At 34.5% G+C, this 24,045-nt stretch overlaps 1 protein-coding gene across 2 annotated transcripts in view; it reads right to left on the bottom strand.

Moving 5' to 3' along the window:
* The window catches only part of Sec71 (ADP ribosylation factor guanine nucleotide exchange factor Sec71), a 581,865-nt gene that overhangs the window by 334,432 nt on the left and 223,388 nt on the right, over positions 1-24,045 (bottom strand). For both annotated transcript variants that reach the window (XM_090410617.1, XM_090410618.1), the window contains exons 16-18: positions 14,155-14,325; positions 4,314-4,398; positions 3,532-3,688 (exon numbers count right to left, since the gene is read on the bottom strand). In XM_090410617.1, coding sequence (XP_090266743.1) covers positions 3,532-3,688; positions 4,314-4,398; positions 14,155-14,325 — 413 coding nt within the window. The remainder of the gene's footprint in view (positions 1-3,531; positions 3,689-4,313; positions 4,399-14,154; positions 14,326-24,045) is intronic.

Raw genomic sequence — 24,045 nt, 5'->3', positions numbered from 1 at the left:
TCAGCAAGAGCTTGGATTTAGAAGGCATCTTTAAATCAAAAACAAGGTATGTGCAAAAAATTTTTCCACATTTTTTATTCTGCCAAAATTGCTTTCTATACTTGCCAATAATCCCCTAAAATATATATATACCCTCTTTTTGAGTTATGTTAGCCAATGTATTAAATATAAGGGACACTCCTAAACAAAAACAGGCTAAATAGCCATTAATTATATTAATAGTCTTGTGTAGAGGCTTAAGTGCTGTGAGGACATTATGTTGGAGGTTTAATGGATTTTTTACAACACTCAGAATGAATTAAATTAGAATTTAATACTCCTATATTTCATCCTAGTCACTAGGACATCTACGGGGATTACAAAAACAATTAATGTAACATGCACACAAAAACTTACAATACTAAGCCCAACCACGTGGGTGACACTAAAGTCCTATCTAGGTGGAGCGCCCTCTAAGGGCGGTAGTAGGTGGCCTGGAATGTAAGGTGGGACCTCTGGTGATGAGTGTTTCCTAAATCTTCGGAAGCTTAATGCAACCGTATTTGTTAAGATTTGGTTGGTTTCTGAGAACTGCTGCTGCTTCTAAGAAAAGTCTCTCTTTCTTGAATTTGCTGTGGTGGAGCATGGTGGTTTTCTTCCATGATATTCTGTGGGTGGTGTCCAAAACATGGTCAGCCAAGCCTGAATGGCCATAGTTGTGTTTAACGATGTACGACTTATGTTCCTCCAGGCGGATGGACAGACAGGTAGATCAGCATCCATCCGCCTGGAGGAACACAAGTCGTACATCGTTAAACACAACTATGGCCATTCAGGCTTGGCTGACCATGTTTTGAACACCACCCACAGAGTATCATGGAAGAAAACCACCATGCTTCACCACAGCAAATTCAAGAAAGAGAGACTTTTCTTTGAAGCAGCAGCAGCTCTCAGAAACCAACCAAATCTTAACAAATACGGTTGCATTAAGCTTCCGAAGATTTGGGAAACACTCATCACCAGAGGTCCCACCTTACATTCCAGGCCACCTACTACCACCCTTAGAGGGCGCTCCACCTAGATAGCACTTTAGTGTCACCCACGTGGTTGGGGAGCTGATCTTTCGTAGAAAGATTTGGCTTAGTATTGTAAGTTTTTGTGTGCATGTTACATTAATTGTTTTTGTAATCCCCGTAGATGTCCTAGTGACTAGGACGAAATATAGGAGTATTAAATTCTAATTTAATTCTTTCTGAGTGTTGTAAAAAATCCATTAAACCTCCAACATAATATATTAATAGTGTTTAAGAGGAGTAGCATGGGAATTTCCCAAAAACTATACTTAACAAAAATCATTATATATAATGACAAAGTACTAAGTGCATTTCTTCTCTATAGTGCACAACATATATATAATGACTATATATATATATGTTTATTCAATATATAAAATTGAATATACATACTCTATATTGAATCTACTGCAGGGAATAATGAACCTGACTAAAGACAAGTAATCTGTAAATGGTTCCAATATGTTCCAATAATTTTTTCATGAGTACTATAAACATATGGAGCTTATCTATAGGATAAATCTAATTAAAATCCTAAAATTCAACAACATAACTGTAAAAATGAAAAAAAAAAAAAAAAAAAAAAAAAGAGAAAATAATTATTACTGTTTGTTCTATTTATTTATTTATTATTATTATTTTTAAAATAAACAGCTTTAGCACATCAAATTTAAAACAAAACAATTATTTAAGATTCATATAATTCACATTAATTGGACATTGTTATTTTCCAATAACATCTCCACACAGGATTTTTACCTTATCAAATACGTACCCCTTAACTTTCCCATTGCCAAAACACCTTTGCAGGCAGGTGCATTGTCCTGATGAAAGATGATTTTTATCTTCTGCAAACTGGGTCTTTTCTCATGAATTTTTTCGTCTAGTCTGGTTAAAAGATCAGAATAATATTATTAATTTTTTTTACCCTTTTCAAGATAATTAATAAACAAAATGCCTTTAGCATTCCAAAACACCGATGCCATGACCTTTCCTACTGATGGAACCTACTTTGTCTTCTTTCCTGCCGAACAACTGGCTTCTGTCCACTGTTTTGACTGCTGTTTGGATTCTGGTGTGTAAAGGTGAATCCAAGTCTCATCCATAGTAATAAATCGATGTACAAAATCAGTTTTATTCTTGTTAAAATGCTCAAAACACTGTTCAGGGATTTTCATGCAAGTGCGTTTTTGATCTGCTGTGAGCAAGCGTGGCACCCATGTTGCACAAAGCTTTTATATTTACAATTCTTCTTGCAAAATATATCCTGCACGTTCTTTTGAAATGCCTATAGTCTCAGCAATTTCACACACTTTGACTCACTGGTCATCTAATACCATATCGTGCACTTGATCAATGATTTCTTGTGTTGTTACACTTTTTGAATGTCCTTCACGTGGATCATCTTCAAGGCTGGTATGGCCACGTTTAAACTTGGCAGCCCATTTCTTAATTGTCGAAAACAAAGGAGAGAGTGCCCATAAACTTTTATGAACTTTGAATGAATTTCTGTTGGTGTTAAACCTTCTTTTACAAAGAATTTTATAACAGCACAATACTTAATTTTATCCATTTCAAGGGATACAGACAACACTTTTGCTTCAGACAGCTGTATAAAACAAACTACTTAATAGAATGACTTGCAATTCTCGTAGATGGGCTTATACGTTGGTTATGCATTACTAAATCACTTAAGGAATTGACAACGTACATAAGAATATAAATTAAATTACACTTTAATAAATATTTCCGATATTTCGGCAACATCACGTTGCCATCTTCAAAAGGAACTTACAAAAAAGGCACATGCACATAGGCACTACAACACAGTAACTGAGAATGAAGCGATGAAGCTATTGTTCTCCTAAAAGTCCTGATGTGCCCCCTAGTGGGCTAAGTTGGTGTTCTTGGCCGTTGGGCTGAAGATCTGCTGATGTAAGCCTCCCAAATTTAGAGAGTTTTTTCTTAGGGCTAAGCCCTAAGAAACTCTCCAAACCTCAACAAATTTGGTTGTATGAGACTACCCCAAATTTGGGAGGCTTACATCAGCAGACCTTCAGCCCAACAGCCAAGAACACCTACTTAGCCTGTAGAAGGGAATATCAGGACTTTTAGGAGAAAATAGCTTCATTCTCAGTTACTGTGTTGTAGTACCTACGTGCACATGCCTTTTTTGTAAGTTCCTTTTGAAGATGGCAACATGACGTTGCCCAAATATCAAAAAAAAGAAATATTTATTAAAGTGTAATTTAATTTATATTCTTATCTATTCCTTAAGTGATTTAGAATGCCTTGCAGTTTCACATAAATGCTTATGTACCAACTTGGAAAAAAAAAAAAATCTTGCTGATAGTGTTGCCATCTATGGTCAAGGCCGAGAACTTTTCAGCCCACCCTCGTATACATATATATATTATTGATAGAGCAGTACAAATTTACTCTAAAAAATGAAAAATTTTGTTAATTTTATAAAACTTACTCTGCTTTCCTAACTTGTTAGATGTTGACTTCATTTTTATTTCATTCCCTGCAATTTCATCATATACCTGAGATAAGTAATCTTCTGGTAGATCTTTGCTATCATTGATGCCTCTGTTCATACGAATGTATTGTTCTTTGGTCATTTTACATTTTACCTGACAAAGGACATAACCAAAATGTCTTATAGATCACATTTTCTAAAGGCTTAAACTTTAAGAACCAAGAAGAATATTATTACAAAATTGAAAAAGATGCATATATACACCCCCCCCCCCCGCTTTAATCTGTATTAGAAAATCCAAATTCATAACTCAAGCAAAGAAAATAGTCACTTCTCACTTTTACAAATAGTTATAGCAAACTTCTGATTCACTTTTACAAAAGTCACAGGAGCCCATATATGCTATTCAAAGGAAATTCCCTCTTTCAACTGACTTTTTTTTGTTTTTTAGTGAGAATCAACTTACATGATTACAGAGTCATTTAAATATAGTTTATGAATTTTTTTTATGGATTATGGATTCAGCAAAAGAGAGAAATTAGAAATAAATTAATAATATATATCTTCCTGAATACTTATTTAAGAACATAATACACATGATTCTGGTAGCAATATATCACCAAATCAATGATGTAAGTGATTACTCAATGTTATTTCATATAAAATATCGACAAAATGCTTTTTTAAAGTTAATTCTTATTCATGTTTTAATTATGAAAGTTAAGCCTTAAAACTCAGTGAAAGAAGTAACATTTTTCTAGAATTAAATATTTACTAACCTGAGGACTATGGAGATCTGTAGTGAGCATGATTATAGAGTAAGCTAAGACATAAGCTGTATCTGCACTGGCAAATAATCCATTGCTAAAAGGATTATAAACTGTATATCAGAGAAAAACAAAACTAAAAAACATCAAAAATAATAAGGTAAAAATATTTTCATATTTACATCTTATCAAAATAGCATATTACTATGGTAAGCACTTTTAAAGGAAAAATCTTCATTTTGAGATTTCTTAAAGTTTTATTTGGGTGTCTTTTTATTCCAGTGCACTTGTATGATATATGCACATGCATGGTTTCAAGTCATCCTTTTAAATTTTCAAGACTCATTAAACAAACCGAATAAATGCTTTAATAAAACTGACAAAAAAACAGTGGTGGCCAAGAAAAAATTTTTAGCGGGGGTGCAGCATATACAAAATAAGAAAAAATAATTCATTTTTTCCTAATCAATAACCAATTTATTAATAAGTAAATTTATATATTACAAAAATTGCTTTATTAAAAATATTTTACCCTCACTATGAACACAACCAATAATAAAAGTTTCGTATCTCACAGGAATAACGCGCGCAAGCATACAATTTATCTGTAGCGACACTGCCCGCTGAGCAGTGTCAGATTCATGGGCAGTGACAAGTGCAAATGAATATTGGGGAGTCTAGCTGGAACTGACCAAACATGATAATTCTGACACTGTGTTAGATCGCAGTGCATTTGTTTCATAATCTAAAGCATTAATGGAACAATTCCAATTATTAACTATTCAATCAATGTCGAAACATAAGCTGTAACCTTTAACATGTTGTATTGTATTTATATAATGTTGTAAGCATTGTTATTATTTATAACCACAAAATGTGATTTTTTCGTTTTTTCCTTGGGAGTGCTTGCAGTGTCGCAGTGCTTACGTACAAGCTGCCACTGCAAGAAAATCAGAAACTAATACTAAAATATAAAAACAGAAAATATCAATCATTCTTAATACATAAACTGAATATGGAATAAAAAAAAGAAAGTAGTAGTAATAAGTACGAAATATTTAGAAGACAGAAAAATAAAGTCGTCAGGAGGGTGTTCTGGGAAATACATCTGAAAGCATTTGGGTACAGCTATTGGATACAGCATATTACAATATTCTTTTTGTTCATTTTGTGGGAAGAACAAGATTAAAGAACAAACAAATTATGGCAAGTTTTGGACAAAAAAAAAGTTGATACAAACCAAAAAAAAATGTCTAACCATCTTTAGTAGCCTATATATTCAGGAACACGATGAAAATGATCAAGTATCTCATCATTCTTAATACATTAGGCTAAATAAATGTTATGGACAAATAATTTTACGGCAGCTAATTATACTAATATCCGAAAGGGGAAAAAACTGTACCACTTCCATGTAAGACTGGCTAATGCACTTTCAGTTCAAAAGTTCTTAAAAATGCTCTTCAAATGATACATGGAATTCAAATCCAGACCTTTCCAAATATAGGATACCATAAGTATAATCTAAGCAAAAAAAAAGTACTCAATGATTAAGTTTATACAAAATAACACATATTCATAATGATTTCTACCGCTTATTTTGAGCAAGCAAATGACAATACATAATTATTATACAGTATTACTGAAAATCGAGGCCACCTTGATTATTAAAGAGAGAGAGCAGTCTAACAGCTTTTTATCTATAAAATGGAAACATGGAGATGTCATAAAAAATGTGCATACATAATGACTCTTGAAATACCAATATGATCATCAATATTATCATTTCCTTATGTACCCTCAATCTGCTACAATATTATGAAAGTACTGCAAACACACACACACACACACACACACACACACACACACACACACACTGAATGAAGTTGACATCACTACTAGTTTGTATTAACAATTTCTACCATATATTTCTTGTTTATCAGATCTTCATATTGAATATTAAATATTGCACCCAGTACTATATTTTGGTCTTCTAAGGCAGTGTTTCTCAAAGTGTGGTCCACAGCCTGCTAATGGCCAATGAGAGAATTTTATTAATAAATGACTATTTTTTCCCCATCTTAATTTGTATATTTTCAGATACAGTTTAGAATACAATATATTAAAAATCCCATCAATTAAAAAGTTCTTTTGCATAATATTTTGCTAAATGCTGGCAAAATATTATCTCAACACTGATATCTGTATTATTAACAACTGGATTTTCAATAGAAGTTTTAAAATGGATAGAGATTTTTTATGTATGGTGTGGTATGGCCAGTAAGGGGGGGGGGAGAAGAGATTTTGGTGTTTGTATCTGGTAACTGAGTTGTGTGGCAAGAGCTATATTACTGGAACAAAATAGCACAGGCTGCTTATATTAGTATTACTGTTGGAATGGGTGATGATGTGACTGTATATGTCTCTTCCAATGTATATTGGCTTTCGACATACAGAAAAAAAAATAACTACTTCAAAGATATACAACAAATCTATATAGTAATGGAAACAGTTATCTGATTTATTTATATAATAATCTCAGGAGCCTACAGGCATATGGGGCCCACAATCTGTCCATATTAGCTTCATAACTTTAAGAAACCTAAGTTTCTGGGAAGGAAAACCTGCCACCCCTATGAAACTAGCATCCCTTCAATTGAAAAGCTTTGGTTCTTTGTGTCCTAGACAAGATCCAAACATGGGTCTTTCCAAACAAAGAACTTCACTGAAACTGACAGAGGCTGTTGATTCATTCTATAATAAAGTGTGTTTCATGATGCTAGCTGTTTATATGCTCTAAAAAATGAATCCAAGGTGCAAAGGCCATTGAGCCAAATACCAAACAGGATATCTATTAGTAATAATCTGACACAAGTTGTTCATCTAATAATCAGAATACTGAATAATTCTCATTGTTCTACTAACACCCAGAACTCTTTTCTTTATCAGTTCTTTCTCCAATTATTACCAGTTATCAGTTTCTACTAATAACACTGATAATAACCTTGTCCATATTTCCTCTTCCACAGATCAACCTCCATATTCTCCACTTCTTTTCTCCATTATCTGATTACAGTTTTTGCACTCATGCTTGCTTAAATGAAAGATGCCAAGAAATTATATTTAATGTTTAATCATGACTAAGTCATGAAGACACTCCGCATGCAAACTTTATTTGCTTACACTTGGATAAAGGATTAAACAAGAATATAATTTCTTAGCATCTTTAATTTATAACTAAGTAAAGAAATTTCAACGTACGCTTGCTTGCTATTCCCAAATCCAAAAAAAAAATAAAATAAAATAAATAAAAAAAATAAATAACTATTATCTAAGACTTGGTTCTCCAACAAGTGTGCTATAACAATCTCAGATAAAAACTGAAGACCTGAAATACTTTTGTGAAATACTGGATATTTCATAAAAAAACACTAGAAATGTTTTTTTTTTAATTTTTTCCTGATGATGTTGTTTGTTCATGGTCTGCTGCACACTACTGGCAACTATGCTCATGCCATGTTGAATTAGTGAAAACCAGAATTAGTGTAAAATTATCCCTTGTTTTTTGTTGCACTGTTGAAAATATCTGATCATTTTAACTGATTCTTTCAATGCTCCAAAAAAAATCTGTAATCTGTGTGGAACATTTCTGTTAGTTGCCATAATACTTGATGTTTGGTTTCAATTGGTTGCTGCCAATTTTACATTTCCTTTCATTCTCTATGTCATTGATGTGTTAAGGTTGGCATACCTCTGAACCTGCATGCCTATCTATCCTATGTAGTGTAAATCATAGCGACAGCTGATCTTGTAGACACCTGTTTTTTTTTTAAGAGGTGGATGGGAAGGTTTTAGAGGTTTCAGGATATTAGAGATCTTGTTCATGGGAGTAGAAGGCAATGTTTATATTTTGTTGAAGTATCCTTGATATTTTACCTGACTAATTGTACATAAGAGAGAATCACTGTTCCTCTGAAGTTTTGTTTTTCATATTCTTCTTCGTCTTCTGACTGAACATGAAAAACAAGACTTCACAAAGGTCGACATTGAATTTTCTTGACTAATGTTCTGTTTTAACCATTCTTTAGCAGGATGGTGCTCAAGTAATTTAAATCTGGCTTTATTTTATCTGTTAATGGAGATTCTATAATCTCTATCATGTAGGAAATGAATAATGTCTATTTTTTGTGCCTGGTGGTGATGGGATGTGAGGTGCAAGTAACATCCAGTGTTTCATGGCTTCCTATTGCTCTCCAATTCATGTGAAGAATTCTTTCAATTGGGTAACAGAACCATGCAAAATGATTTAGGCATTGTCGATACATCTGAGCCAAATTTTAGGTTGTATTCCCTGGTAATGACTGGAATTTTCTTCATACCACTCCATGAACCTCATTTGCTAACAAGGGGGAAAGGGAAGAAACTAATCCTTCCTTCTGTTCAAAATACTCTTCTTGGAATTTGAAGAAAGTGCTATTCATGCAATGTTTGATTAACAATGTCAAGGCTTGCAAGTAGATCAATAGGATCTATTGTAATGTTTTTCATTAGTTCTATGAAATGTGTTGTTTTCTTTATAAAAGAGGTTGTTTTGCTGATTGGGTGGGTAGCAGGCTTGCTAGATATTTGGATAGCAATGAAGCTGGAGAATATCTTGCATCAACAATAAATCTCAATAGCAATCCCTGCTAATGCACCTTACGAACCCCATAGATTCTTTGTGTGTGTGGGGGGGGGGGGGGGTCTCAACACATTTCTGGTGTCTTCAGATAAGTTCAGTACATTTATATACATATATATATATATATATATATATATATATATATATATATATATAAAGAAGTATGAGTTCATGAATATTTGACTATAAGTTTATAATGCGGAACACCAGAATAAGTCGATAACATCTATTTTCATTGACAACACGATGATTCATCCTAATTGCACAGGATTTCTTCAGGTGTAAATATACAAACTAGTAGACAAAACTAGTAAAGGTTAACAAAGGTAACATCCGTTATGCAGTTATTGAAGAGACTGATGTTATTTTTAAAATAATTTTAAAATAAAATCGGAACTATTACACCTTTGTTACGATACAACAGAGAGAAAAATCTGGGAGTCTTTAGAAATAGCATTAGATTCTATACATCTAAATATTAACCAAGGTATTAATTTTAGCTTTGGCCTACTTTAGCCAAACAGGCAGGACAGCTAATATCAGAATTTCAGAACACAAGGACTACATCCGGTTTCACCAATACAGCCACTCTGGTCTGGCAGACCATATGCTGGATACCTGCCATAGAATACGGTGGAAGAAAGCCACGATAATACACCCTTAGTAAATTCAGATACGAAAGGCTTTTCATGGAATCAGCCTCAGACCTAAGAAACAATCTGAACCTCAACAAATTTGGCTGCATGAGACTGCCCCAAATTTGGGAAACCTACATCAGAAGACCTTCAGCCCAATCGCCCACTAGGGGGCACCATCAGGACTTTTAGGAGAAAGAATAGCTTCCTGCTTCGTCCTCATTTACTGTTTGTTGTGCTTGCGTGCACGTGTCTTGTGTTTAAGTTCCTGTGAAAATGGCAACGTGACTTTGCCAAAATATTGGAAGTGTATTAAAATTTATTTTAATGTATATCCTAGTATACATTGTAATTTCCTTAAGCTATTTAGTAAAAATGCATAACCAATGTCTAAGCCTTTCCACGAGAATTACGATAATCCACGGAGATGCCACAGTACGCAAGGCCCACCATTACGGTAAAATGAAGTTAAAGCTATCAAGACAACTGAATGTCCTGCCTTCCTAACGCTGCTGGGATAATCAGGTACTCCCAAACTGTGTCAAATTTAACCACCGTTTCTCTTCGCAAAAAGGCTCTACGTATTAATAAACGCACCAGCCAAGCTTTGCTCAGGGAACAAATCGCTATGACTCGCCGTTTCCTGAATGATGCTAACTTAGCTATCCAGGCACTCGAAGCTGACATTTCAAGCACCTTAAGCTATGAAATTTGGTCTATTTTATACGACTTCTCGTGCACTGCTATGGAGAAAGAATTTAAAAAAGTACGAGATCGACACATCAAAAAATTTGAAAATTTAAAAAAAACTCGAACTCGAAACCACAACTTCCTACCGAAACAGTAGTCAACCTTTCGTCAGTTAGTGTGAAAGCACTTGATGCTCTCTCATGTGGCCACAACTTCGTCATTGCAACCAGAAGAATACCTGCTAAAGATATTATGATACGAACTGAACGCGGGATACGACACCTTCCAAACCACATTGTCAACGATATTAGACTGGATGTGGCTTGTGTTCTGACCAAAGCAAAACCACCAAAAACTAACATGCCCAGTAAGGAAATTAAATCTCTACTAGAATTAAAGAAAAACAAGAAAATAATAATCACCAAAGCAGATAAAGGGAACACCACAGTATTGCTTAACCAAAAGCATTACACAGGTAAGCTGAATGCTCTGTTGTTAGATCGGGCTACTTACCTCCCTATCGAGTACAATCCCACCAATTCACAAATCAGAAAACTCCACAGGCTCCTTAAGAAGGTCACTTCTTGGCCTGTAGAAGTCACAAACAAATTAAAACCATTTAACTCCATACCCCACCTCCCCTCGAAGGACTCCCAAAAATACATAAGGAAAATGTGCCATTACATCCCATAGTGGATGGCATTGATTCCCCCATATATAAACTAGCTAAACATTTGGCCAAAGCTCTCACACACTATACTGGCAACACACCTTCACACTTAAAAAATTCAGCCCACTGCAAAGCCAGCATATAAAACCTTACACTCAAACACACTGGCTTAATGGTCAGTTTTGATGTCTCCTCCTTATTCACAAATGCCCCACTCAAAGAATCCTTAGAGCTAATCCAAGCTAAATTTCCTCCCGATATCAGAGCCCTATTTCAGTTCACAATGAACTCAGGCTATTTTGTTTGGCAAGAAAAATTCTACAAACAAATAGAGGGGACAGCCATGGGTTCTCCACTCTCCCCATCTTTGGCCAACTTTTATGTGGAGACAACATAGCGAAGCCAACCATATGGCTTCGCTATGTTAATGATGTGTTTGCTATTTGGCCACGTGGCTCTGATGCACTCCTCTCCTTCCTAACACATATAAACAACCAACACCCCAGAATCAAATTCACCCTGGAAGAAGAAAAGAACAACTACCTTCCTTTCTTAGACACACTAGTCACCCACCAGCCTGATGGAATCTTGGTTTTCTCAGTCTATAGAAAACCCACCCATACAGGCAGATACATTCACCAACAATCCTACCACCCCCCACAACAATATGGAGTCATTAAGACACTACACAACAGGGCTAAACTTATCTGTTCAAATGACAATGCCCTAACCACAGAACTAAACCACATTCTCAACACTTCCTCAGCCAATGGCTACCCCCCCCCAAAAAAAAAAAATCCAAAAAATATTGAAACCAGTAAACCACAACCCCCTCTTCCCCCTCCCTCACAACAAGGATTACTCTAAATCCATTACTATACCCTATATCCGAGGCACCTCGGAAAAAATTACAAAAATTCTAAAAAACATGACTTAACTTCTTGTTACAGCCCATATAAAAAATTGGCATCCCTTATCCGCTCTACTAAAGACCAACCTCCACCCCCCCAGACCAACCTGGTGTATACCAGGTCCCTTGCAGCTGTAAGCTGTCCTACTTTGACCAAACAGGCAGGACAGCTAATATTAGAATTTCAGAACTACATCCAGTTTCACCAATACAGCCACTCTGGTCTTGCAGATCATGCACTGGATACCCAACATAGAATATGGTGGAAGAAAGCCACGATAATACACCTTAGTAAATTCAAATACGAAAGGCTTTTCATGGTATCAGCCTCAGCCCTAAGAAACAATCCGAACATCAACAAATTTAGTTGCATGAGACTGCAACCTAAATTTGGGAAACTTACATCACAAGACCTTCAGCCCAATTGCCCAAGAATATGATGGTGTCCCCAAGGTGGTGCCCACTATGGGACACCATCAGGACTTTTAGGAGAAAGAATAGCTTCCTGCTTCGTCCTCATTTACTGTTTGTTGTGCTTGCGTGCACGTGTCGTTTTTAAGTTCCTGTGAAAATGGCAACGTGATGTTGCCGAAATATTGGAATTGTATTAAAATTTATTTTAATGTATATCCTAGTAAACGTTGCAATTTCCTTAAGCTATTTAGTAAAAAAGGTATTAATTTGTTTGAGTACATCCTAGCCTTCATTAGTCAAACACATTCATGTGAATGCATCAACATGCACAATGTTCTAAACAATTAGAAATATTTTAAAAATAACACCAGTCTCTTCTATAACTGCATAACAGTTGTCACCTTTGGTAGTCCTTAATGTTTTGTCTATTAGTTTGTATACTGACACCTGAAGAATTCTTGTGCAATTAGGATGAAACATCATGTTAATTAAAATAAATGTTATCAACTTATTCCAGTGTTCTTAGTCTTATTATGAAAATGACTCGTGGGGTTTAGATTCAGTTTTTTTTTTGTTGTTTTTCTTTTTAAATAGGTGTTTGTATCATTCAGTAGTGATTGCATTTTTACTATGTATCCTGCAGAATTCAACAAGACTGTTGAGCTGCCTTTTTCAGCTTTCAGTACAACCATGGGCTTATCCTGTTTAAGATTTTTAGAACCAATTGTTCCATTTTTGTAATTTTATTACTAGTTGATTTTGCTTGTAGAAGTACAGAGGCTGGTTGGATGTGAATAAAATCTGCAACATTTGTAGGAACTCTCTGAAGGATTTTTTCCACATTGGCCATGATATCTAATTTTAGAATCTTAGTCGGTGATATCAGAAATTTGAAATTTCATGAAAGGATGTTGAATTGAGGATCAGATAATGTTTGTGAGGATTTGTTAATGCTTATTTTCTTATGGGGGTAATCAGTCAATGAGATTGAAATCAAACATCAAGTAATATGGCACTAAACTAAAATGCTCAACATGATTACAGATTTTCTTCAAGAACATTCAAAGAATCAGATGAAATGATCAGACATCCCCAACTGTGCAACAAAAAACAAACAAAAACAAAGGATGATTTTACATTAAGTCTGGTCTTCTCTAATTCAACAAGTCATGCATGTAGTTGCCAGTGGCATGCAGCAGATTACAAACCAGCAAACAATGTCATAGCAAATGCATATTTTCCAATGTTATTCCTGTTCAAATATTTTCCAATGTTATTCCTGTTCAAATATTTTCATTATGTTATCTCTTATAACATGTTTTTTTTTAGTTTATTCACATATTTTTCCGGATAATGTGAAACAAGAATTTTCAAGAAACTATTAAACTAATTGATAAAATAGTTTTCTATCCCATCTGGTTCTTTCTTGTGAAGTAATACCAGCAAAAAACATTTCTAGTGAGTCCTCTTTCCACAGAAGCTTATACAATGATAAAGGTAGGAAAATATTTACTTATGATTTCTTTTTATAAACACTAATAATAATCAAGCAATAATGGTTACTGTAAATTAAATAAGACACTAAATCTGAATTGAAGTATTTCTTATTAAATAACATTTAAGAAATACTATAAAAGAAATATAAGAAAGACATGAGAATGACAAAGCTAATGAGAAAATTCCATAATCATATAAACTGCTACTGAGAGGAAATAATCACGAAGAAAAAATTTAACCAAAAGTATTGTTATAATGCTATAGCTAAAAATGAATCAATATTGTTATAAACTCCAATGTTAGCAGAAAACTAGGTACTGAATGACAATAAACAGGATATTTAGTATTATACTTACTTTGGATTAGTTTCACAGTAACGGGAAGCAAATTTTTCCATCAATCGATCAATCTTTTGTGCTTCTCCTGGTAAACGGAACCCTTCCAAAAATAGTCTTAATGCTGATACAAAATCTTTACCTGCAAAATTCATCTGATCTACATAAGCATACATTCCTTCTCGATTTAACCTAAAACAAAAGAAAATTATCTGAATCTTTTCTAAATATGCCAAATTATTAAAATAAAATTACTGCTCAAAATAATATGCCAAATTATTAAAATAAAATTACTGCTCAAAATAATTTAATATGAAATTCCACATGAAACCAACCATAAGGAAAGGGGTGGGGATCTAAAATTTATCTCACAATCTCTGATTTTAGTAAAATTTAGTGGTATCAATTTAGAGAAGATATTTTCCACTCTACAAACTCTTAATGCCCATGCATAATTATTAGTGATATAAAAATTTGGATTTAATTTTTCTTTTAATCAATCTATCATCTCTTCAGACTACAATGTTTTTTCGTTATGTTGTATTAAACATCTTTTTAAAGAGCAAGGGCTCTTCAAAAACAAACTCATATCAATGACTTGATACTACTAATTAAATGGCAGATGATTTTCATTGTTAAGTGTAAGGCACTCCAATCATGGAAATCTGAAGGTTATATGGACTATGATTAGTCTCTAACAGTAGGGTTCCTGACCTAGCTGTCCTTAGCTCACTCATGGTTTCATTATGATGTAAGTTAAATTTTTATTAGTGGAAATCGTCTTTTTTTTTAAAAAAAAAATAAGACAAACTAAATTCTAATTTTTGAAATTTTAGCTTTCCCTCAATCTCGATGCTTAACACAATTACGTGTCTGCAACTGAAAGTTCTAGACTAAATAATTCTGCCGACATCAGAGATGGTAAGGTTAATTCATGTTCATTCAGTTGATTTCATAATTAATAGTGTGAAAATGATATTCAATTAAAATAATATATGCATTTAAGCTATACTATATGCAACTGAAGGTTAATGGTACAGTATAGCAGAAAAAAACTACTGAACTTTGACACCTCCCCCCCCCTTTACTCCATAACATATATCATTGTTATTCAGTACTGGTCCCACCACCACCATACTGTATTAAGACTAACACAGAAACAGAATAAGACTTAAAAACCGATATCTTATCACAGTCACTGTCCATACTTGTGACTTACAGTTTGTGCTTAATAAAATGATTTATTAAATTTCTAACTGGTTTCAAACCAGCACCTTCCAGCATCTTTGGATCACAAAAACTTGTTAATGAACAAAGGGCACTCAATCATGCAGTTGTAAAAACAGTTCGAATGGTAATCGAAAAAATACATAATACCTTCTAGGGACAAATAAAAGGAGATTATTCAAAGATGTTAAGATAGAATTAGTCTTAAAGTGACTTTCACAAATTTGTATAATAAATTTAGTTTAATCCTTTATCCAAGTGTGAGCAAACAAAGTTTGTGCCTGAAAATATCTTCAAAGACTAAGGCAAGGTGGTGCAACTGTTGGCAACTCGTAGCAAAGGTGGACCAAGCTATTCCATCACAAATTTGGAAATTAATGCAGCAACACTTATTAGGATTGGGGGAGTGCTTCACAGTCAATGTTGATTCTAAAAATATGTCTCCTGAATTTATAGCAACTTCTATGAACTATAGCAGTCTTCTTCCATTTACTCCTGTGTGACTGGGTATCCAAGAGTGGTGCCAATCCTGACTTGCCATTAATGATTATTGTGCATGTAGTTTTAATATTCTTCAAGATAGATGCTAACAAATCGCCCAGTCTTTCTATAACAGACTAAATGGTAGGTACATGGAACTTTATCTGCTCTAGGATGTATTCATGGATGAAGTCTCTCCTTTGGAGAATGGACAAAGGCTGTAAAAGTTGAATGTGTTGTTTTAAATGGCACAGAGACATGAAAAACTTAACTATATTTTCAGATGTACTCCTGGATTAAAGGGATGAGAATAGGTTATTTAAGAAAGGTGGCAAGAGCTATATTATTAGAACAAACAGCTCTGGCTCTAAGTATTTTTCCATATTGCAAGTCGGATGATCATATGAATCCTTATGTAACTTTACAGATTCATCCTATTATTTAAAATTTTTATTTTATTTTTTTTTTAGAGGTTATAAAACATAGCACATTGGTACTATGTGTGTGGACAAGGGACTCGAGGTTGTTAGTTGTTATGGAATTACACCTGAAACAACTATGGTTAATGAGGCCAGTATATGCTATGACTGTTAATTGCTCCAAATGATTTGTCCCTTTTGCAGGATGAAAAACTCCCAAATTTCTAGAAGAAAAAAACCATTACATACCTCCATATAAGACCAACTAATTCACCTTCAGTTAGAAAATCCCCATCAAGTTCTCTGTGTCCTAAGCAGCATTCAAACCAAGGTTTTTCCAACCAAAGTGGAGGAGGGGGTTTCAAAAAAACTTTGTTCATGTTCTTTGAACAGATGCAATTTTTGAGATGTCATTTAGAAGAAGAAGGAAAGATATTCTACAAAACACCCTTGAAATACCTTTGAATATCTTCCGATGGCTGTTAAGGAAGGATGTTTCAAAATAGAGGTATTTGGAATGAAAGAGGACAAGTTGCTTCTGTAAGTATAAAGATCCTGAAGTACAGAGATGAATGATGACCTGCAGTTGTCAGTTACTAGGAATATGGTAAACACTGGCTAGAGATTGCTAATTTTCAATAAAGTACCACTGACAGGTTTCACTCTTGATTTCTATGTTGCAGGCTCCATTAAGGCTACAATTGCTAGCCAAACTGTTAACCAATGATGGTTAACAGTTTGACCAGAAGCGCTGCCTGTTTTTTTTACAGGCTTAGAGGAAGTAGAAGAATGATAATGGTTAAATCAACAAACAATGCCTTTGAATATACCTTTAAAAAAGGATAAGGCAGGAACAGTATATCAATAAAATAACTGAAGTGGATCTGTGACAGAACGGTCATACTAATCAGACTCTGTATATAGCATTAAAAAATTTTAGGAAATTTGAGGTGCAGCACCTCAAATAATAGGTTGAGTGGATCTCAGATTTATATAAAGTGGTTAAAATGATGCTAGAAGTTGTACAAGTGAGAAGTAGTATCTTGAATGGAAAAGATACAGGTTTGAAAATTGAGGCATGAATAGTGACTAGAATTTAGGCAGAATAAGGAATGAAGATTTTCATTGACTGGAGTGAGAAATATTCTTGCTATTCAGTCAGAGCAGCTGTTTACATAATACAGCAATCAGACTATGAAAAGAAGGTGTAACCATCCTAATTTGCATCACTGTACTGGCAAAAAGAAATTGGACTGAGACTGGCTGTATGAAGGACATTCCACAGAGAGAGAGAGAGAGAGAGAGAAAAAAAAACTTGGATGATGTTATGATTTGAATATCCAACAGAGGGAGGTGCTGAACATGTTCAGTATTTTGGAAGGAGAGATGATTTATGTGAAACCCATTCCAACAAAAGGGTGTAAACATATTGTACATTTAATGCACTGGATGGGTTAAGATAATCTAAGATAAGATTAAGATAAGGTTAAGATAATCTAAAAATTGATTAATTAAATAAATAAATTACAGACTGCACATACAACAAGTGTGAACCATATATACATCATTATTTTTTGATCAACCGAACAAACGTGAAGAAATTAATCAAACTGAACCACTATTATTTAAAGCAAAATATCATGTATTGTGATATCACAATTAAAGTTTGAGACACCCTTTTTCAAATATGAAATGATTTTCTAGTTCATGAAATGAAAATCTTAAATTTCAAATTTTTGTTTTCAAAGTAAGCAGTTCAATGATTCATCAAAAATGGTGAACTCAATGATGAATTAAATGGAAACCAGAAATGTGTCTTTATATCCTTTTCTAGGTCTGAGTCCTTTTCTGGGTACGAGGGTATTTTGCGAATGTCAATGATTTGTAACACTGCACAAAGATAAGTAATTTTTTTCAAACTTTTCCTAATAATACTGAGTTAATTTATTGTGTTTATTTGTTTAATAAGTGTGTGAGATAGACTGAGTTATTTAGACATAAGCAAAATGTGATATTTACTTAAATTATATATTATCAGTATGGCACCTATGTGTGGCAAAACAATGGCAGGCAAATTAAATTTGAGTTATTTTATTCAGTGCAGAATTTGCGAGATGTATTCATCATGAAAGTTGAAAGATTTGCAGAAGGAGAGCGAAAGTGAGCGAGTGTGTAATAAATGTTTTGAGAATTAGTAAAGAAAGAACCAATTAAGTGATACTAGAGTAGAGAATACTGATAGAAGACTAGAAAATGTAAATATAAGTAATAATAATGAAAGTGTGATGGCACAAGTTTAGGAAAACATAGATGACCTGAATAAAAAAAAATAGCAAACTTGCATTTGGTCCTTCATGGGACAAGGTGCAGAATTGAGAGGCTGCAGAAACAGCAAGAGATTAGTTGAAATGAGAATGGAAGTAAGCAAGAAGAAGCAAAACATGTAATTGTAAGAATAAACAAAAGAAAGAGCATAAACAGATAATTTTTTACACTGATTCTATGAATCTTGTTTCCTTAGTGCAAAAATTAATATTAGGGATGCTGTTCAGAATGAAGAAAGGGAAGATGAAAGAATTGATTGTTTTGGACAGAACAAATGACCTGAGAGGGGAGAAGTACTGTATGAGGGAGGATGTGAAAGAGTTATTGGAAGCCAAAAAGAACAAGAGAGTGAAGTTTGAAAGCCTGCTGCCATGCTATGATAGAGGCAAACTTGAGAAGGAAGGCGATGATAGCTAATGAATCAACATGCAGGTTGTGCAGAAGAAATGATATAGACTTTGTGGGACTATGAGTGGGACCTGAGTTTAATGGGCAGAAAGATGCATACTACAATGTTAATGGACTGCACTTAAATGGATTCAAAGTTAGGTGTCTAGAAAGAGCATTGTGTACTGAGTGTGGAAGCACAGTCAGAAAAACGAAAGAAATTAAGGTGGATGGAGGCATGTGTGTGAGGCACCTATGAAGCAAATGAGTGCATGAGTGAACATAAAATGCAGAATCTAGTCTCTCAAGTAACAATACTGAACGGAGTAGTTGATTCAGGATGTAAAGGTGGTTGGGAGCCTAATGAAATGCTACAATTTCCATATGCTAATGCTATATTATCACAAATAAGGGGGAGAGGGGGGGTTGGCATTGGTTAGTGCAACTGTGGCAAAATGTACAAGCATTAAAGACTTGACCAACAGCAGATGATATAGTTACAGGGAAAGAATGTGAAACAGCAGCCAACAACAGTAGGAATCAGTCAGGAAGATAGCAGTTCTTTTGAGTCAATCTGGTGTGAGATTGAGGCCAATAGAACAAAATATAAAACGGGCTGCTGCTATAGGTTGGGGAGGGGGATGCCAGGGATGATATAGAAGATATGCATCAGCAGATTAGTACAACGCGTGCAAGTTGAGTAATTATTATGGGGGGGGGGGGGAGCTTCAACATTGGAAACAGATTAGAAAGACAAAAGATCACATGGCAGAAAGGAAATGGAATTTATACACTTACTGAGAGATAATTACTTGAAGCAGAATGTGATGAAGGGGACTCTGTGTATAAGAGTGTTGGATCTGGTTAGAGGATCCGAAGACCTGTCCATAACTAAGGTGGCTACATTGCCTCCAACTGGGTATAGAAATATGTGGTATTGATTTGGGAGGTACCAAATCAAGAAATGGTATATATGGAACTATAAAGCAGGTGACATGATTCACTTAGGAGGCCTCTTGAAGCAGTACTATGGCATAAAGTTCTGCAAGGAAAAGATATTTACAGTGCATGGGGGTTAATCAAGGACCATCTGGAGAAAGCAATACCACACTGTATACCCAAGGTCGGGAAGGTAAACTGGATAGGAGCTAGATGGAAAAGTAGTATTATTAAGCATGAGCTCTGCAGAAAAAGAAAATGTTGAGGGTATATATAAAGGGACAGGTGACTAGCTAACTCATGAACAGTGCAAGAACCAGGCAAGACAGACAACCAAGCATATAAGGAAGGTAAAATCGCATTACAAGAGATTAGCTGATCAGGCAAAAGAAAATCCCAAAAAGTTTTTTCATTATGTGGCAAGTAGGAATAAGAATGACTATGGAAGAATAACTTTAATAAGTGCAAATGGTAGAGAGGTAATGGAGACAGACAAAATTGTTGAGCTGCTGAGTGACCATTCTGCAAGGGTATATCATCCAAGTAAAGATATTGTTATGGCAGAAGTGATGGGACTGATGTGAGAACATCATTAGCGAACAGTTGTTTACTGATGATCAAAGTTGGGTGGGAGTAACAGTTAATCGAGGTGATGTAGAGAGTTTGAAGGATGGTTTAAATAGGTTGACAGTATGGGAAAAATATAATGGATGTCAGTTTAATGTGAAAAAGTGTAAAGCTATGCATTTTGGGATACAAACTGTATACATTGAGGAAACTGTATTCCAGGAAATGGAGAGTTGAAGTTTAGAATGCATAATGCTAAAGCAGCTATGATTAACTCACAGGATTACTTGGTTATTGAAGAACACTAATAAGCAGAGATAAGAGAGTTATCATTCCTCTTTGTAAAGCTTTGATACGACAATATCTGGATTAATGTGCTCAGGTCGGGTCATCTGGATTTCTTGGGTATGAGGAAGTGGTGGAAAATGTCCTGAAGTGAGTGATGTGTGGAAAGTGTGCTTAGCAAGGGCATGAAGACTAGATTTCTTTTTTTGTTTGGAAAGTAATGAATAAATAAAATGGCTTGTCGGAATCAGTTGAGTGTTTTGTATGTTAATGATATCCAGGAGAAGCATAATAGATAATGTTCACAGTTTGGGTCTCCCATGATGTGTCTTAGGACTCCATGGAAGTATGCATTCAGTTATAATAATAATGACTAGTGAAGCATCCATGAACTAGAAAACGTTTTAGTCTCATAACAGATATTCAAAGAAAGAAGTTTTTTGTTGTGTTGCCTGAAAAACTTGGGAATTTGTGAGTGTGTGTTTTTGTGATTTCATATAGAAAGAAAACATAGTATGTTTTAAAACATTTTTTTTTCTCTTCCTCAAAGAAAGTAATAAAAAAGAAAAATTAAAGGTGGTTTCTCTCATATATCAAGAAGAACAAAATAAAAGAAACCTTTTCACTAGAAGTTTGTGAAATTTGATAGTACAATGTTATAAGCTAAAATTAGCTGCTTCCTAAGAACAATTATAATCTCAAATAGAGAATGTCTCATTTATATTTTCATTGGAGAAATTATTTTGCTATTAATCTATTCCAGATATTCCTTAAATATCTGGGAGTTACCTTGGATAGAACATGAGCTTTCAAAAGACATCTGGAGAATATTTCTTTAAAGATCAGAACCCATAATAAATCATACAAAAAATTCACTATAATGCTCCAAGTTGGGCCTAGTCTACTCTGCAGCAGAATATTGTTCACCAGCATGGCTAAACAGTCCTCACATCAAGAAAATTGACATGTAAATAAATGCAGCAACGAGGACAATAGCAGGTTGTGTCAAATCCACTCCCCTCTACTGGCTTCCAACTTTGAGCAATATTGCACCACTGAACCTGTGCACATAAGATGCTCTAGTAAAAGAGTACAAAAAAATAAACAGCAATCTCCTGTTACCAATACATGACGATCTCCCACATATAAGTATAAATTGCCTTAAATCCCAACGGCTTCCACTAATACTGGCTGAAAAACTAGTAAATAAAAATTTCAATGTTAATTCAAAATGGCTAGAAACTTCAGACAGCTTACACAAGTGGGGAAGATCACCTACACCCTAATGTGACTGTGGGGCCATAAACCAAACCATCTGGCATATTGTGGAGGACTGCACCATAACAGCCTACCCTGGTGATCTGAGAGACTTTTGAAGTAGATCCTTCAACTCTTGAATGGCTAGTTGAACTAGACTTAAAATTTTAATGACTTTTTTTACCTGAATTAGAAGAAACACAAGTATAAACCACAGTGAAAATTATTTAATTGTAAATCACTAGTTTCCAGAGCGCACAAATTCTGCTCCTCTGAAGAATCTTTAAACCAGGAATTAGAAGTTATCAAAAATACAGCCATCCTAAATGGATATAATCCCAAAACAACTCAAAAAATCATCAGTCACTTCTGCATACATCAAACCAGACAGGAAGAAGTGCATAGGATTCCTATACATTACGTTAAAGGCATCTCAGAACGTCTTTATAAAATTATGAATACAATTTTGCCACTACTTACAAACCTATCAACCAAATTTACAACTTATTACCTTCTCCTAAGGGCAAATTCTCACCCTTGATGTTACCTGGTGTTTATGAGATTCCATGCTCATGCAAATTATCTTACTTTGGACAGACAGGTAGGTTTGTTCAGAAGCACATCTAGGAACATCAAGACCACATTCGTCTTCTTAAACCACAGATATGTGGCCTCTCTCAACACGGAATTGAAAATCCAAACCATAGGATCCATTGGGAAAAGGCTAAACTTTTACATAGATCTTTATTTAAACATGAACATTTATACAAAGAAAGTTCTGAAGCCCTACTACACAGACCAAACCTAAACCGCAACGACGTTCTTACTATTCCTAAAGTATGGGAAATTATCATACAAAATTGTATTAAATAATTAACGTTTTTTTTTTTTTTTGTACTACTTTAACATGTTATGCACATTTTCATGAGATTCTATTCTGATCATGCGCCCTAACTGTATGTTATTCCTAATTTTGTTTAAATACTGTACTGATGATGTCCTAAGATACTTAGGATGAAATATTTACAATTAAATAATTTTCACTATGGTTTATACGTGTGTTTCTTCTAATTATGAACGCACCACAGGTTTCGTTATTTAAAAAAAATTTTTTACCTGATATTTGTATGTGCATTACTTGTCTCATTTTTATTGTCTGCACAATTATGTATTTATATATTATGATGTCATGTGTCTATATTATGCCATATGCTAAACTAAATCAAGAATATATATTAATAAAGTAGCATTCAAAAGCAGCTTGAAATGTGGAAAGGCAGCAGGAGTAGATGATATTCGACCAGAAATGCTGAAGTATGGTGGTATAAAAGTCTTACAGTGGCTGCACTGCATAGTTCAGAAAGCCTGGACAGAGGGAGGAATTCCCGATGATTGGAGTAGAGCGCTCATAGTACCCATATATAAAAAGGGAAATAAAACTGAATGTGAGAATTACAGAGGTATTTCCCTACTGAGTGTTCCTGGCAAGATCTATGCAAGTATACTTGAGAAACGGTTGAGAAGAATTGTGGAAGAAAAGCTTGGTGAAGAACAAGCTGGATTCAGGCCAAATAGACGCTGTCAGGATCAGATCTTCACTTTACGACAAATAGTCGAGAAAGCATGGGAATATAACAAAGATCTGTATTTAAGTTTTGTCGATTTGGAAAGGGCATATGACAAGGTGCCAAGAGAGAAGCTATTCAATACACTGCAGTTATATGGTGTCAATGGGGCATTATATCAAGCAATATTTAGTCTTTATTTGAGTTGAAAGTCAGCAGTTAGAATTGAAGGAAGTACAGGACGATGGTTTAAAGTTAAATCTGGTGTGAGACAAGGATGTACATTATCCCCTCTGTTATTCATTATCTATATGGATCACATTATGAAGGAAAGTGGTATTAAACCTGATATAAAAATTGGAGGCGTTAATCTCAGCTCTTTGCTTTATGTGGATGATGTCATACTTCTAAATAAATCCGCTACAAGTCTGCAAGATTCTCTGACTAAATTCAATTGCTGT

The sequence above is a fragment of the Typopeltis vanoorti genome, chromosome 20 (assembly GCF_054136105.1).
Source record: "Typopeltis vanoorti isolate ZY-2024b chromosome 20, IOZ_Tvanoo_1.0, whole genome shotgun sequence".
Taxonomy (NCBI): domain Eukaryota; kingdom Metazoa; phylum Arthropoda; class Arachnida; order Uropygi; family Thelyphonidae; genus Typopeltis; species Typopeltis vanoorti.
Note: the sequence above shows the minus strand (reverse complement) of the source record. Positions and strands in the feature narration are given on the sequence as shown.